The sequence below is a fragment of the Solanum dulcamara genome, chromosome 12 (genome assembly GCF_947179165.1).
Source record: "Solanum dulcamara chromosome 12, daSolDulc1.2, whole genome shotgun sequence".
In the NCBI taxonomy this organism is placed as follows: Eukaryota; Viridiplantae; Streptophyta; class Magnoliopsida; order Solanales; family Solanaceae; genus Solanum; species Solanum dulcamara.
Genome location: NC_077248.1, coordinates 3,041,147 through 3,059,430, shown reverse-complemented (window position 1 = coordinate 3,059,430; position 18,284 = coordinate 3,041,147). Strand labels below are relative to the sequence as shown.

At 33.3% G+C, this 18,284-nt stretch overlaps 1 protein-coding gene and 1 pseudogene across 1 annotated transcript; both read right to left on the bottom strand.

Moving 5' to 3' along the window:
* Positions 1 to 4,515: 4,515 nt before the first annotated feature.
* LOC129877960 (U1 spliceosomal RNA) lies at positions 4,516 to 4,645 on the bottom strand (annotated as a pseudogene).
* A 733-nt stretch (positions 4,646 to 5,378) lies between these two features.
* LOC129876492 (TGACG-sequence-specific DNA-binding protein TGA-2.1-like) lies at positions 5,379 to 8,651 on the bottom strand. The gene is made up of 4 exons (XM_055951944.1): positions 8,454 to 8,651; positions 7,603 to 7,874; positions 6,469 to 6,717; positions 5,379 to 5,859 (listed from the first exon to the last, which is right to left on the bottom strand). The coding sequence occupies exons 1-4, from the start codon at positions 8,599 to 8,601 to the stop codon at positions 5,710 to 5,712; spliced, it is 819 nt and encodes a 272-aa protein (XP_055807919.1). The 5' UTR covers positions 8,602 to 8,651; the 3' UTR covers positions 5,379 to 5,709.
* Positions 8,652 to 18,284: the final 9,633 nt, after the last annotated feature.

Sequence of the window (18,284 nt, the reverse complement as noted above, 5' to 3'; positions counted from 1 at the left end):
GTTTTAATTTTCTCAATTGAGAACTCTTTCCATGGCTGTTGGGGACAGAGCAGCTGAGATATTCATCATTTTTACAGAGGGAGAACTTTTCTTGGAAACAAGAATCTGTATGAATGAATTAAGCAATCAACTTCTCACAAGTTGGAATTTCCTTTTCGTCCTTTGGGTTTCTTTTCAATTTAAAAGTATTACTGTTGAAATTTGAGTCAACCAAAAAAAAAATTATCGAATTTTCTTATATGGCTTTAAAATACTTTAAGTTATTAACTATTTTTTTTTTTAGAAAAAAATAAAGTTTATGCCTAAATTTACGGTTAGAATACCGAAAAATCGAACCGAACCAAAATAATTCAGTTTTTCAGTGTCGATTCTTCGATGTTTCAGTTCGGTGTTTGTTTTTTTTCCGAAAACTTTAGTTCTTCGGTTAAATGTTCGGTGTTAGGATAACAATTCCACGGAGCACCGAAGAATTGAAGTTTTATTAAATAAATACAAACTAATATTTAAAATTTTATTACTTATATATTTTGACCCAATTTCACGATGTTATTACTTTATATTGTTAGCTGTTACTTTGAAGTGTGAACAACTAATTGATATTATTACTTACTAGGTAAATTATCCGCGCTTCGCGCGGTGGTGAACGACCTCAGTAGATTTTCCATTATCATTCGGTAAGGAAGTCGATGAAATAATGTGTTATAAATTTATTGAATTAAACATATTAATTATGTAGTTAGATCACAATTAAAAATATCTTCATCAGAATTACTTATACATTCTTTAGATGGTAGTAACTTCAACTTGTATCCTCCTTTTATTTTAGGTTTATCATTCAAATTGTTGATGCGTGACGATATATAGCAACGGAGAAAAAATACATTTTTATTCAAATATTATATTCATTAAAATAATACATTATGATACAATATAACATAATATAATACAATACATTATGAAACAATAAAGAACAACCATCCAAATAGAGTGTTATAGAATCTATAAAGAGGAGAATGAAAAGATGAGAAATTGTGTACTATTGCATTCTAAGTCCACCAATCATCCTAAAGTTCATTGAATGACGGGGCAGATGCAAGGCATACAAATTACTTACTCATCTTCATAAGAATTACTTTTTTAGATTAACAAAAAGAGCAATGGTGTTACAAATATTGTTAATTCCCAAATATATATATATATATATAATTAGTGGGAATCTGTTCGTGGCTTTAAAATCATTGTTGATGGGAATAAGTTGACGCTATGTCAATGCAAATCAGATGACTTTCATAATATAACCTGTCATTATAAAAAACAATCTATCAACTTTCAAATCGTATTTCACATTAAAATAAGCATTGAAAGATTTATCATATCATGAGAACAACGTTAATAGGTTTTTCATATTATAATTTTGTTCTTAAGCAAAAGTGTGTTGCACTTAAGGAATTTCAAATTATTGGTTTAAGAATCTTGATTAGATTTTCTAGACATAATAAACATTGAAACGTAGAAGAAGATTACAGCTTGATTAAAAAAAAGAGAAATAAAGCATTTGATGCAAAAAATGGAAATATTATTGGTGTCAGCATTTCTCATATTATCTAACAATCCAAAAAATAAGCAATAACAATTACCATAGAGAGGTATCAGTAATACATAACAAATGTACTTTTAACACTTAAGTGATAGGGAAGTTACTTCAATTCTTGATGGACACGTAGACACATTTGATCAAAGTGAAACTTCTGAAGAGACACCACCTCTAGCATATAGCTTCTAAATGTCACAAATGTAGATATGTTCCACCATAAAAAGATCTTCAAAAACCTGCATACTTTAAAGTTAGTCTACAAAGATTAAAAATAAAGAAACCGACACAAAGAAGAAGGAAGAAAGTTCGCATCACACCTTTGCATTTTGTTGCCGGAAACCAAGTAAATATTAAATTATGTCCACTATCCACAAAATTTGCATAGTTACTAGAAAAATTAACTTTTGAGAAGGCAGGATGATGTTAAAAATAGGGACTACTTGTCTGCCGGATTGGACGGATAATTTCACTCAACGGTTTGGCCTATCAGATATCGATTTTTAAATTTACTAATCCGCTAGTCAACCTATAAGATATCGGTTGGTTCGGTAATGGATTACCAATTATTGGACGGTTATTGGGCGGTGTATCGTATAACCTATAAGAAGTTCATAGACTATTTGACAACGAGAAAGAACTTAAGTTGACATTGAAAGGGTGGAGCTGATTAAAGAGAAGATATACAATAAAAGCAAAAGTCAAGGATGTATTGGCTTCAACTTGGTGACTAATATTTTTACAGAATTGCACACAATTAAAGTCAAAGACTCATGTCAATTGGCTAAAGACTGAAAAAGAGGTGTAAGTATATGGTAATTCTTAACGGGTTAACGATTTATCCGATAAGAAAATTTAATAATCCGACCTCACACCAATAAACCGTTAATTATAAAATTTTAATCTATTCCCCAACCGTTTATTCGACATAAAAAGGAAAACTCGATGACTCACTTCTCTAGATAAGAAGCAAACATACTTATCTATTTTTGCAGTTTTACAACCTCGAATTGATTGAAGGCAAAACTCATTACCCTTGCAGAAATTGAATTTCTTGCTTCCCCTTGTAAAAGCCTTTTCATCTTCATGTAAAAAAAGAAAGGTTAACAACTTTAAATATCTTTAGTGTTTCTTACAAGATTACCTTCAACTTTCTTATTCTACTCAGGATTCCATAATAATGCAACTTCGTATGGAGATCTAGATTAAAGAAATTTATTTTGATAACAAACATCTATTACTTGTATAGTTTAGCTCTTTAGAATGCAAAATAAATGCAGTCTCACCTTCTCTAGCTTACTGTAGGAGGCCTCCAAAAGAAACTAATAAAGCAAGTGTGCATATCTATGTTGTTGGGAATCTTTAAAAATGTCAGAGGGTGTGTCAGATTCTCTAAAAATAGTATATTTTTGAAGAATCCAACACAAATGCCGAATCGAAAATGAAATGTCCGCACTACTTCGGTGCATATGGAATAGATTAGCCAAGATGTAGAGAAGTACTTAAAATAGCTCAAACAATATGCAATGAAAAATCGTTTTAAAAACACCGATATAAATTGAACCGAAATTGAAAAAATCGAACCAATCTATTTTGATTTGAAATACAGTGCACACTTTTTCAAAAATCGAACACCAAAGAACTGTTTAGCAAAACCGCATCGAAGAACCAAACACCCGCTCCTAATTAAAACAGACAAGTATTATTTTTGCTTTACGGGGATTTTTGGTCTTTTATAAATTATTATATTACTCTCTCCTTCTCAATTTATGTGGCACATTTCGAATTTCGAGATTCAAACAAGTTTATCTTTGACCGTAAATTTTTCATATATCTTTTAAATATTTGTAGTTGTCAATTGTTGTTACTTATAGTACTTTTTACGCAGTTTACAAATATATAAATTTTAATTTCAAAAAAATTGAAGATTCATGCATAAATTCTCAGTTAAATTTAAATTATTTGACGCCCTCAAAAAATGAAAAGTGTCACATAAATTGAGATAGAGGGAGTACATTTTTACGCATGAATCGGTCTAGTTATTGAGGTTATTTCGTTATAAAAAAAAAAATCATCACGGTGATTCAAGCATAATTTTGAAAATGAAGCTTGTCTTTACACTTTTGTTTAGGCGTTTGACTAAACTTATAACAACACTAGACATGCTTATAAATCAAACATTTATGAAATAATTTTTAAATGTTTCATCATTATATTTTCATCATTCATCCCTTATTACGAAATACATTTAAATTTGTAGTATTTTACATTTTAACATAAAAGTTCTTATTAGCATATATATTTTTATCAGACACACCAATTATTCATTACGTTGATATTTATCAACTATTTTAAACCAATTTACAACGAGCTCATAGTTTCCTAACATTAACCCGCAATTCATTTGAATTTTTAGTATTTTACATTTTAACATAAAAGTGCTTATTAGCATATATATTTTTATCAGACATACCAATTGTTCGTTACGTTGATACTTGTCAACTTTTTAAAACCAATTTACAACGAGCTCATAATTTCCTAACATTAATAAATGGTTAAGGAGTCGTTTGATCGAGTGTATTAGAAAAAATTGGTATTTACTAACTCCAACCAAGTACTGAAGACCAACAAAAAGGATAAGGAGAAACGATACATAACAAGCCTACAAAGCAAACCATTTCTCTAGATTACACATGTTGACGATAGTGCTTTGCTGAACTGAATTTTTGTGTCTTATTTGAAGTTACAAATAATACTAGTATTTTCATCTCAAATTTCATTTTACGTGTCATAATCTTCACATTAACAAATATAGCCCTGTCCAACTTAATGCAGCCTTTATTTGATAATTTAAAATTCTAGAACTTTACCATTCAATGAAAATTAGGATGGACGGAAAAAGGTTTGGGCTTTGAATTGGGCAGGGCAAATTATAACGTAGGCTCAATCACTTGGATCAACCTTAAGCGAACACCCCTCCAAAGTGCAATGAAAGTCACCAACCTAGACTATGAATTTTATTGATCACCCATTGACCCCGTCCATGGTAAGTATGTTGACCGGCTAGCTCAGCCCATTAGTTATGCTACAGCTTTTGCTCCGGTTTTCTCTTAGATGCCCACGTGGAACGAAACTCATGAGAGTTTTATCCCTCTAAATCAGTTTTTTCTTTTTCTACTTGATGGATTGTATCTTTGATTCAACAAGTGCTTTTACATTTTGTTTGGATGGTAATTACGTATTATTTCATAATGTATCGTATTGTGTTGTTTTGATGAATACAATGTCTTGGTACATTGCAATGTTTTCCGTTATTACAAGAAAAATAGAATATAAGGTAGAATTGTTATTAAAAAAAAGATACTATAAAAGATAAAATAAGATTATTAGATAATAAGTAAAGATAAAATGAAAGGAGATAAAAGATGATAAAGCGATCATACCAAATCGATTGTAAATGAAGTCGTTACATAACGATGATTTAACGATTCAATACAATAAATTTACGTAACAATTTGTATTTAAACAAACAATTTAATACAATAAATAACAATCATCCATATAAGCTGTTTACAATATATTTCTACTTGTAAATAATTGTACGTGCTTGTTAATTTGACGGTCATTTTTGACATTTAATATCTTAAAGAGTATACTTGCTACAGTTTTTATCCAGAGAGAGAGAGAGAGAGAGAGATTTTCGCATAAATTTATGCATTTTTTGTTTTTATGGAAGATAAATAATAACAGATTTTAACATTTCTTGCAGAAATAGAGAAGGGGGAAATGATAAAATGCTATAATTTGTTTCAGCATAAAACTTTCAAAGTATCTAATAATTACCTATTGCACGTTTTAAAATCCCTAACTGAACTTTTTTCCTTGTAAAGCTAAAAACACAGGTACATTATTGGTTCCTAATTCACAAAGTAAAATTTTGGCATTCTCAAAACCAAGAGAAAAAAAACACAATCTTTGCACTTCCACAAGCACATACAATACCACTTTACATGTAGCAAATTAGATGCATCTCATACACTGGCCAGTGTATCAAAGTAGTATATTCGAGTTTCAGTAGAATATTGCGATGCATGTCAATATTGCGATGCATGTCATACTTATTGCTCTCGTGGTCTGGCAAGCCAAAGAGAACTGAGAACTCGAAGACGTGAGAAGTACTCACTTACTGCAAGAAGAGCACGGGCTGATTGTCTGGTTGTCAATATGCTATGCATATGTTGCAATGTTTGTTGACGCAGGTTGTCCGCCTGTAAAAAGAGCCAGAAAGATGCAAAGACTTTTAGCTTCACGTATTTTGCCTCCAGAGACAACATAAAACTAATATAACAAACCAGAAATCTCTGAACGTGGAGTTGCTACAGCGAAATGAACATGAAAGGCTATCTTGAATCATACAATTGATACGTATGCAGATGACAAGGCCAATTGATGATTTTAGAACGTTTTCAAACATAAATTTTGGCCTATTTTATGACCTCATTAAAGGAGATAAAACATGACAAGGCACCCAGAGTTCAAACATCAATAGAAACAAGACATATACTGTAGTTTCAGTGAAGGCGCTACTTGCAGTTACAGATGATTTTAGAGGTTTCAAACATAAACTTTGGCCTATTTTATGACCTCGTTAAAGGACATTAAAGAGGACAAGGTACCAGAGTTCAAAGATCAATAGAAACAAGACGTATAATGTAGTTTCAGTGAAAGCGCTACTTGCTGTTACAAGACCTCCAGAGTAACTTTTGCTTGCCCCCGACTTCCATATGTTCAAACAACTGAATGAGCTTTCGCAGAATATCCATCGTAAACAATTTAAACAAATAAAGAATAGGAAGCAGAAGAAAAAATAGATTTACCTGACGCAGGAAACCTTCAAGAGTCCCTAGTTTCCCCATAGCCATTGCCATTCGACACATATAATTAGTTACATCTCCTGATGACCCTTCAGTAGCAGGAGATCCGTTGACTAATGTCTCCGCCAAGGATTGCTGCAACGCCTCCATACCTTGTGAGAGAGCATCTTCAGCTTGATGAGATGATTGCTGCAAGCTGTAAATGCCAGCTAACTGCAGCTCAGTCAGAGGCTCTAACTGATTGACTAGAAGCTGCATTACCGAAGAAATCATACAATGAGAAAAATACTAAAATAACACATAATTGGTTATAAAGAAACTTGTTTACAGCTTAGAAACAGCATTTTGAACTTATACTATACAATTATGATGTATTCAACTTTAGCAAAGAGTGATATCTACAGTAGAGGTTCTTAATTTATCCACTTCTGAATGACAAATGAAAAAATGACACGAATGAAATCAAACATGTTGTACAGAACTCATATAATTCCGGCACAAAATACCATGAACGGTCAGAGTAAAAGCACATTAACATCAGATGCAACTGGAAGTCTGCTAACATCACCAAGCTGAAGAAGCTCAGGAAACCTCGTCCGGGATGGATAGAAATAACCACACAATTTTATCCAAGCTTTTGCTTCTAGAAATCAGGTCTCTTTAGAGATGCTATTATGCAGTGAACACAAGAAGAAAATCAAGAGCTTCAATACAAATAATTGCAAATCTGTGCCATTTGAAGGAGAATCTCAGACCTTACCTATCCAAGGTCACGAAACTACAGCGATTGTGTTATAGAAGATACAACAGCAACAACAAATCCAGTGTAATCCCACAAGTGGAGTCGATGGTGTTATAGAATATAGTGACATAAAATGCAATTGTACACTGCACGGCACCTCATTCATTTGGAAAGTGAAACCACCCAATCCTTAGCAAGTATTCTAGATTTTCACAAACATAAATCACTGAAGTTCTACTTACTACTAAGAACTTATTAGTACTGCTACCAACAGGACCTTTTCATACATGATCAAGAAGTATATCTTTTCATAATCCTATACTAGGAAAGTCTAGATGGGCAATATAGAAGAACAGATGCAGAATTGCACGCATATGAGAGCAAGAAGAGGTCACCTCAAGAAGTTGTGAGGGGCGGAAGCCACCAATCCACATAAAACACCGCTCGGCAGGGGTTTTCCACATCCCTGACAAGACATGGAATACGTCCGCCTTGGCTGCATTTCCTTTCACCCTAAAGACCTCATCGTAATGTGCATTGACATTATCCACAATACTTCGCAGTTCAGGCTCACTTGCATGTGAATTGACAGCTGTCCTTAACTCATTAATGTGTATGTTGTGTTCTTCTAACCATCGACTATATTCTGCATCAAATGCTAAGGTCCCTGCAGAAAATCAGCATCTGAAAGGTTATCTTAGCACAAGGAAACAACTTTTTGAGTGCAATCAGAGACTAGATAAGGGGTTAAACGTTGGATAGACTGGAAAGAGAGAAACCCAATAATTTATGAGGATACTAGCAGTTCTATTCATAAAACAGGTCAATTAATATGGAAAGCACTACAGGGCATCCAGAAAAGGAACAGTAACAACAACGAAATAATACGGTAACTGAAACACAAAAACAACAGATTGTAACAGACATCAAATGCAAGAAACATGAAATCTTTTTTTTATGACGAGAAACACGCAGCCGCTACCCTTTTGGTGCACACAGGGTAAAACCCTCACTCCTATATCATGGCAAGCTCGGTGTAACGAGCCCAATCCAGAAGGCAAACCCCTTGCTTGAGACCTCCTACATGGAAGTCCCAAGCCCAAACCACTGCGCCACCACGCAATACTAGCTCAATTTAGTATCAAGAAGCGATACTTCCTCAATAGATCTAGAAGAAGCCCAGCAATTTTCTTGTTTGTTGATATGACAAAGGGCACACAAGTTCAACGACAAGAAAAAGGCATACCAATGTCGTCCTGTTGACCTGCTCGCTGAAGTTCCCGCTCCAACTGCGATTCCTGGACCACTTGAGCTGGCCGGCGGTCACCCCTCCAAAGTGCTATGGAGGTCATCGGCCTAGGCAATGGCCCTTCAATATCGCCCATAGACGCCATCCAGCTTAGAATGTTTTTTTGACCTCCGCGCGCCGATGTAGAAAAACCATTCATACTTTTATAGCTCTATTCAAATGGAAAAATCAAATAAAATCCATTTAATAAACTAATTTTTTTTGAATTTAATTTGATTTGATTTTACATTTTTAAAAATTCATAATACTTGATTCGGTGTTGGTTTTGATTTTGTACAAAAATATTTAAAAAATAATGGAAACCACAAATTATATACATAATATATTATATTTTTATTAACAATTTTTAAATATTTAATATATGTTTTCATCAAAATTTAGTTATATTTATTTATGAAAACAAAATGTCCAAGATGAGAGCATTTATTTATTGGTTTTCATGTATATCAGTGTCTATGATAGTTCTTGCTAAGGAATGTCACTTCTCTTTTTTGTCTAGGTCAAAGTGGTAAATTTACGTCTTGGCCATAGTGAAGACTTTTGTAAATTCAATGATCCGAAATTATATTTTTCTTTTTAAATGAATTGTTAAGTTTTTCTCTTTTAAATGAATTGTTTTGTTTTATTTTTTGTGTATGGTTATAATCGAATTGAAATCGATAACAAGCAAATTGATAAATGTATATTATATTTGGTTCGGTTCTAATAATTTTAAAAAATGACTAAATTGATTTGATTTTTTTATGACCCCTGCGAACATTCCTAGCGTCCCTTTGAGATAAAAAAAAAAGAAAATCAACGTCTTTGAATACTAGAAGAACCAAGAAAAGTATCTTAAATTTAAATAATGAAGCTGTTTTAATTATTAAATTATGCTTCAACACTAAAACAATTATAGATGAAAAATTATGCATCGAAAGAAAGCCTCATATATATTCGTTGAATTTTGTTGATTACAACATTGAGAATTGACATATATCTTGCAAGAAAAGCTATATAGCAATGGAGATATTTGTTCACCAATGATTAGTGAGTTGTGAATTTTGGCAAGGGACATTTTATTTTTGCGAACTCAAATCAACTATACAGAAGAAGAGGAAAACACTTTTCTCTGGGACACTTATTTAATAAAAACATGAAGGGAAAAAGTTACAACTTTAATGTCATTTTCCTCCCAAGTCCCAAAGGAAAATAATGTCTGTCCTTTTCTCCTATATTATCCTTTCCTTCCTTGTCAAACAAGTTGTTAGAGAACATTTAGACAATGTTGAATGGTGCTAGAATCCTCCTAAAGCACTGCATTTTTTGGATAATGTAGTAATATTTTTTAAGAGTTCGAATAACATAGCCTAAATTAAAGGGCACCGGGCCTGAATCAATCACTACTAAAAAACTGCCAAAAAACGACAGAACAAAAAGCGACGGACCACGTCGCAAATAAAATGCGACGGAGAAAACGACGCTGTCCGTCGTTTTTTTTAAAAAAAAATAAATTAAAAGGAGCGACGGACAATAACGCCTAGTCCGTCGCTTATTTTGGCAGATTTTTCCGCTAAAATTAAATATTACTTTTATATAAATATTTTATATATTTTATTAAAAAATAATTATTTATAAATTAAATATTATGACGCCGTCCGTCGCTTTTATTTTTTGTTAGTTTTTTTTAACGTAGCGAAGGATTGGGTCGCTAAGTCCGTCGCTACTGGTCAAAATATTTGGTCAACATATTTAAAATAGCGACGGACTGTGTCGCTTTGTCCGTCGCTTTTTGGTCAAAATGGCGGTCAAATATTTTTTTAAAAGCGACGGACTTAGAGACGCTGTCCGTCGCTTTTTGTTAAATATGTTCAACACAGAACGTATTTTTTTCAGTTTTTTCTCTCTCTCTAAACTCTCTTTTCTCTCTGCCCTCTCTCTAAATCCGTTGCCTCCCACCGCCGTCCCACAACCCCCTTCTCAGTCCTCCGTCAGTCAACCGCCGCTGCTGCCGTCTTGTGGAGATTTTGGACTATTATTCATTTTTAAGAGGTTAGGGCTTAAACCTAAAACTAAATTTTAATTTTTTTTATTTGTCATTTGTTAATTAGTTGATTACATTTAGTTTGTTGTAGTTCATTTGTATATTGGATTGTAAAATTAGTGAATGTAGTTATAGTTTTGATTTTAGGGCTTAATTTAGATTTGAGTTGTTGAATTAGATTGTAAATTTTTTAGTAATTTGTGATGTTAGTTAGTTAATTAGTTTATGCCATTTAGTTTGTTGTAGTTTATTTATATATTGGATTGTAAAATTAGTAAATGTAGTTATAGTTTTGATTTTAGGGCTTAATTTAGATTTGGGTTGTTGAATTAGATTGTAAATTTTTTAGTAATTTGTGATGTTAGTTAGTTAATTAGGTGATTACATTTAGTTTGTTGTAGTTCATTTGTATATTGGATTGTGAAATTAGTGAATGTAGTTATAATTTTGATTGTAGGGCTTATGTTAGATTTGAGTTGTTGAATTAGATTGTAATTTTTTTAGTAATTTGTGATGTTAGTTAGTTAATTAGTTTATGCCATTTAGTTTGTTGTAGTTTATTTGTATATTGGATTGTAAAATTAGTGAATGTAGTTATAGTTTTGATTTTAAGCTTTAAGTTAGATTTGAGTTTTTTGAATTAGATTGTAAATTGGATAGTAATTTGTGATTTAGTAGTTACTTAATTGGTTTATTTCATTTAGTTTATTGTAGTTTGTTTGTATATTGGATTGTAATTTAGGAAGTTTTGAAGTTTGAAACTTAAGGAAAAATATTGGAACTTAATTAGAGGCTTGAGTTTTAGGACTTTAGAACTTATAATTAGAATAATTTAGATACTTGAATTTTAGGATACTTAAATTTAGAAGTTGAACTTAATTAGAACTTTGAAGTTGAAATTTTTGTTTACTTTAGAAATCTTATTGAGGTTAAACTTCCTTTTGAACTAATTAAGCTAATGTTGAACTTTAGAATAATTTAGATACATGAATAGAGGAAATTTTGAAGTTTGAAACTTAGAAAAATATTGGAAATTGGATACTTGAATTATATATAGGACTTTAATTTAGAACTTATAATTAGAATAACTTAGATACTAATTTTGAACTTTAGGTTTGTATAATATTTGAAATCTTTAGACTTTAGAACTAATTAAGCTAAGTAGAGTTAGATATTTAAAGTCATGAAGTTGAACTTTAGTACTTTTGAAATTAAACTTAGAAATTTTTTAGGTTTGTATAAATTTTGAACTCTTTAAACTTTATAGCTAGTTTAAATAACTTAGATACTTGAATTTTAGGATATTTTAATTTATAACTTCAACCTGAATGTCATGAGGTTTGAAACTTAATTATAACTTGAATTAATTAGAAATTGAAATTAATTATAACTTGAATTAATTAGAAATTGAAATTAATTATAACTTGAATTAATTAGAACATGAAATTAATGATAACTTGAATTAATTAGAATATGAACTTAATTATAACTTGAATTAATTAGAAATTGAACTTAATTATAACTAGAATTAATTAGACCTTGAACTTAATTATAACTTGAATTAATTAGAACTTGAACTTAGTTATAACATGAATTAATTAATTACTTGAACTTAATTATAACTTGAATTAATTAGAACTTGAACTTAATTATAACTTGAATTAATTAGAACTTGAACTTAATTATAAATTGAATTAATTATTATATGAATTAATTAATTATAACTTGAATTAATTACAATTTGAATTAAGTAGAGCTTGAACTTAATTATTACATGAATTAATTAATTATAACTTAAATTAATTATAACTTGAACTGAATTATTATATGAATTACTTAATTATAACTTGAATTAATTAGAACTTGAACTTAATTATAACTTGAATTAATTCGGACTTGAACTTAATTATAACTTGAACTTAATTATAAATTGAATTAATTATTATATGAATTAATTAATTATAACTTGAATTAATTACAATTTGAATTAAGTAGAGCTTGAACTTAATTATTACATGAATTAATTAATTATTACTTAAATTAATTATAACTTGAACTGAATTATTATATGAATTAATTAACTATAACTTGAGTTAATGTCAGTTGTAGTCTCGATGAATTATAGTCTTTATGAACTAATTAATTAAGCTTGAATATATGTAATTTTGTAGATGGTTCATCGTTTGTGGATGTATAACATGCATTATGAAGTTGGTGGTGGTTTGAAACCTGAATTTATTGACGGTGTAAGAAGTTTTATCGATCATGCCATGACACTTGATGTTTTTAAGCTAAATTGATTGGTTAGGTGTCCTTGTCGTGAATGTAGGTGCTTGAAAATTTTTAATCCAGATATAGTTATGGTTCATTTGTATGGTAATGGATTTAAGCCTAGATATTTTGTATGGGTTGATCATGGAGAAATAGATGGATTGAATAATATATTTTATAATCTGCTGCCCGTGGATGAATATAAAATGCTTGCACCACATGGTCAAATTAGTGTTGAACATGATAGGGTTCTACATGATAGAGTTCAACATTATACATTTCAACATGATAGAGTTCATAAAATGGTTAATGATGCGTTCGGGGTTCAAGGTGGGATGGAATCCAAATAATATTTTGATGAAACTCCTAATGAAGAAGCAAGATGCTTCTATCAACATTTAGAAGAAGCTAGTCGTCCACTATGTGAAGAGAGTTTGCATTTTGCTTTGTCAATTGCAGTCAGGTTAATGAATATTAAATCAGATTGGAGTGTTCCTCATGCGGCTATGGACTCGATGGTTGATCTTTTGGACGAACTGGTTAATCCTGAGTTTAACATACCTAAGAACTTCTATCAGGCAAAGAGATTGGTTTCCAAGTTAGGATTGTCGTATGATAGAATTCATTGTTGTGTTAATGGCTACATATTGTTCTACAAGAATGATAGTGAATTAGAAAATTGTAAGTTTTGTGGACAAGCTCGTTATAAGAAGACTTGTAACAACCCAGAAATTTTTTCGCAAAGACTCGAATATTTCTTCACGTGAGTGTAGACTCGGACCGGAGGACTTGAAATTTTACACATGAGTTAGGATTAATTCCTAAGTATTTGAAGTGTGTTAGATGTGTTTAGGGGTCATAAGGGATCTCTAACGCCAAGTCGAGTCAAAAAAATCTCAATCGATTAAGTTTTCGGACGAGTTAGTGTAAGGGTCAACTTCAAATGATCATGTCCCCAAGAATATATCAAATTGGGTGGCCCATGACCTATCAAATTAAAGATCTTTGAGTCTTTTTTCCAACGCCACCAAGATTTCAATTGTTGGAGTTCGGAGTCAAAAGTTATGACTATCTTAAGACAGACTAGTACTGCCGGAATTTCAGGTCTGGGTTGTAACTGCAAGAATGCTGGGCTTGGCGCCGTAGTGGCGCGATGCGCCACTATCGCGCTAGGAAAAAGCCTCAGTAGTTTGGTCTCTGGCGCGGCGCGCCATTATTAGGTTTGCAGAGTTTTAAGCTTATTTGGACTTGGCGCTGCAGTGGCGCGATGCGCCACTATAGCGCCAGTAAGATTCTTGCCCAGTTTTCTAGATTTTCTAGGAAGGGCAAAGTAGACTTTTTCCCTAATTATATATACCCAACTTGGAACGTTTTGGGAGGATTATTTTCAGCCTCCTCACCTCCCAAAAACCCTAACCTTCATCCTCTCTTCTCTCCTAAACATCTCCAACAAGATTTGCCCTCCAAAAGCTCAAGGATTCAAGATCTTCAAGTCAAGTCTTGGTTTCCGGTGAGATGATCTTCAAGCAAGGTATGTAAGGCTAACCTAAAATATTGATTGAGTTCTTCCATATGCTCATAGATGTGTTGGATAGGAGTTGTGAAAGATTTGAACCTTCTAGGAAGGTTTTCTTAAAATTTTTCCTAAACCCTAGAATATTTTTATATACTAGTAATTGATTGATGATTTCATGACTTGAATTATTAAATAGTCATCTTTCATATTATTGACTACAAATGGTTCTTTGTATATAGATTAATAGGTATTGATGGTATTCTTGAGTTGAGTTTTGTTGAGAGTATGTATTCATGTATTCATTCACATGAACCCAAGATGAGATTTCTTTTGTCATAATTGTCTTGAGGATTGAGATGGATGGTTTTGTGTATATATGTATTGATTGGAATGAAAAGAATAAATTGGATAGTTAAGAATGTCCCTTTGTTTCTATAAATTGAACATAGGATTAAAATAAGGATTGTGGAGTAGATGTTTGATGATGATGTGGTGATGATGGTTGATAGTGATGTGGATGATGATGTTGATGATGGTGTGAATGATGATGTGAATGGTGGTTATTTAACATATGTAGAATGATTGATGAAGGGGTATGTTGATGATGATGTTTGAGGTGAAATGGATTGGAGTTTAATGTGATTATGTGATATGTGATTTGTATAATTTGATTTGATTGGAGTCTTTATGAACATTTTGAAAACAAATTATGGTTTGAGAAGGAGTTTTAAGTAAATGATTTGTGAGTATTTCTGCATAAACTATCTATATACTATTTGGGTTTAAAGAATGATTATTTTCATCTTTGATTTAAAATGAGTTTAAGTATGAGTTGAGTTTGAGAAGTCTTTTAATTATTTTGAACATGAGTATAAATGTGTTGAGCATTTTTACTTTAAAAATGTCGATTTTTGAGATTGAGTTGAGATTGTATCAATTTTAAAGAGAAGAGTTTAATGATTTGAGATGAATCGATTTGAAAGAAGGTCTAATGAGGTCAGAGTTGATTGAGTTTTGAAAGAGTCCAATGAGACTAAATGAGTTGATTTGAAAGAGTCTAATGAGACTCAATGAGTATTTTGAGTATTTTACTCACCTGATAGATATGAGCATATTAAGTCTTGGGAGGATTATCGAGCACCGAATTGGGTAAGAGTATAGTCCATACTCGAACCAACAAACTACGCCGCCAAATGTAGAAGAGGATTGAACTGTTAAAGTCGGATGCTTCTGTCACGCCCCGGGAAGGTACCCTAGACGTAACCGGCACTCAAAGGCCATCTCTGACCTCCGAGCGAACCACCTGGTCCAGTCACACCTTCATTCAATCACATTCTCTTAGCGGAAACTTAATTAATAAAGTGTTATTCACAATATGAGGCCGAAGGCCAAACATTTATCATCTCAACAAACACATAAAAATAAGACTCCTCAAAATAATCGTTCATCCTCCCCACATTCCAGTCTATGAAGCCTCTATCCAAGTCTAAAAGGTGCCAATGACAAGTCCATGGCTACCAACAATCAAAATAAAAGAAATAACAACAAAACTGTACAAGAAGGCTCAATATCCTCCGGGAACTAGGAGGACTCACCAACTAGCTGGGAGTGTAAGTGGATCTTCAACGGAGCGCCGGTTGATGATCTCTGGTACCTATCGCTGCATCATAAGACGATGCAGGCCAAATAGCGTCAGTACATGGAATGTACGAGTATGTAAAATGGCCGGAGGAAGCAACATCAAGAAAGCATCAATATCAACTCAGGATCTTAACTCATATTTATATACATAACAACTCACTCAAATGTCCTAAGTCCAACAAGAATAGTTTAGACAGGACTAACTCATAAGCCACTTAACTCAACTGACTCGGAGCACTATCAATGCCTAAATGGGAGTTTCTCTTAACCGACAACCATCACCTATGAGTCGGTGATAGTACAACAATCAGACGTTGTTGCCACATCCGTCCATACCTTGCCAGGGCATGAACGCCTCCCTAATCATGGATACCATCGATTAGTCAAGTCCTATCATTTTAAGACAATAAAATGAGAAACATCCGACTTTAACGGTTCGATCCCATGGGAAGCATCCAACTTTAACGGTTCCATCCCTACCTACGTTGGCGGCGTAGTTTCCGGGGTTCGAGTATGGACTATACTCTTACCCGCTTCGGTGCTCGATACTCCTCCCATGACTCTATGCTCATAAGACTCCCTCAAATCATCTTAAACAAGCCCTCACGGCTAGTTTCATGTGGAACATTTCCCACTCATCAACTCTATCCTCATTCTTAACTCAATTTAAGTCATAATGGCAAGTCTCATTTAGGACCTTGTCCACTCGTCAATTCTATCCTCCGATTAACTCAATCAAGCCTCATTTAGGTAAGCATTTATGACATCTTCTCAAGACTCATCACAACTCTATGACTTTAGTTCAACGATTTAAGTAGAATAACACATTTAAGGAAAAATGACTTAAGCAACATAATCACTTGGCTAAAGAGATCAACAAAACATAATAACAAGTCATCTCCATCAACTCATACTAACATGAAGGTTTTAGGAGTTTCTTAGCTCAACAACATCAACACATATGGCATTAAATAAATAAGGGACAAAACTCATTCAAACATAAATCATACCAAGAAACTACATTTTTCATCGATATCTAACCTCAAAGCAAGAGTAGGGCACATGGGTGGACTTAGTCCATATTTTGGATAGCCTTACATACCTTAGTGAAGACTTGAAGAAAACCTTGATGTTGGGTCTTCAATGGAGAACTCAAATCTTGAAGCTCTTGGGACAAATCTTTCTTGAGAATGGAGAAGAAGAAGGAGATGAAGAAGAGAGAGAGGGAGAGAGGAACTTCTAGGGCTTTTAGAGAGAGAGGGCTGGAAATTTTGATCCCAAAATGACCAAGGGAAAGACATATATAATTTGGGTAAGTTCCCAAATTGCCCCTCCTCAAAAGTTCTGAAAATAGGCTAAAAATGCACCTGGCACGATAGTGGCGCATCGCGCCATTGCAGCGCCAGGTTGAAACACTCCTAAAACCTGCACACCTCGTAGTGGCGCACCGCGCCAGAGACCAAACTACTGAGGCATGTTTCTGGCGCGATAGTGGCGCGTCGCGCCCTTACAGCGCCAAGGCCATTGTTCTGAGTTTTGGGAATTTGGCCTGAAAAACCCTGTACAACTTTTAGTGGCGCGTCGCTCCAGGGGCCAAACTACTGAGGCATGTTCCTGGCACGATAGTGGCGCGTCGCGCCACTACGGCGCCAAGCCCAGATTTCCAGTAGTTGAACCCCAGGCCTGAAAATCTCTGTTGTGCTCGCTTATCTTAGGATCGTCATACCTTTCGACTCCGAACTCCAAAGTTACATTCTTGGTGGCGTTGGAAAGAAGACTCAACGACCTTTAATTTGATGGGTCGTGGGCCACCGAGATTATCGTCTTTCAAAAGATAGGGCCGTTAGAAGTCGACCCTTTATGTGAACTCCTACCCAAACTTAGCCACGACGAATCTTTTGGATTTAATTTGATCCTAGGGGCCCTTCATGACCCCACCTCACCTCTAACGTTGCTCAAATTCTCAAAGACTCATCTCAACTCATGCATACAGCTTCCTAAATTACTGACCTGACATGATAGGACTTGGTTGGATTGGATCCATGATTGGTTGATTCGTTCATACCCTGGAAAAGTATGAATGGACGTGGCAACAACGTCGGCTTGTTGTACTATCACTCGCTCATATGGTGATAGTTGTCGGTTAGAGAAACTCCCAATTGAATGAATTATGCTTGATATGATTGGTTTGATTGTGATTATAGATGATTGAGTTGAATTGTAAAACATTGCATTATTTTAATTTGCATATTCATTGAGTTGAGTCCTTTGAGTTAATTGTTGAGTTGATTGTATATGATCGGATCGGGTTAGATGA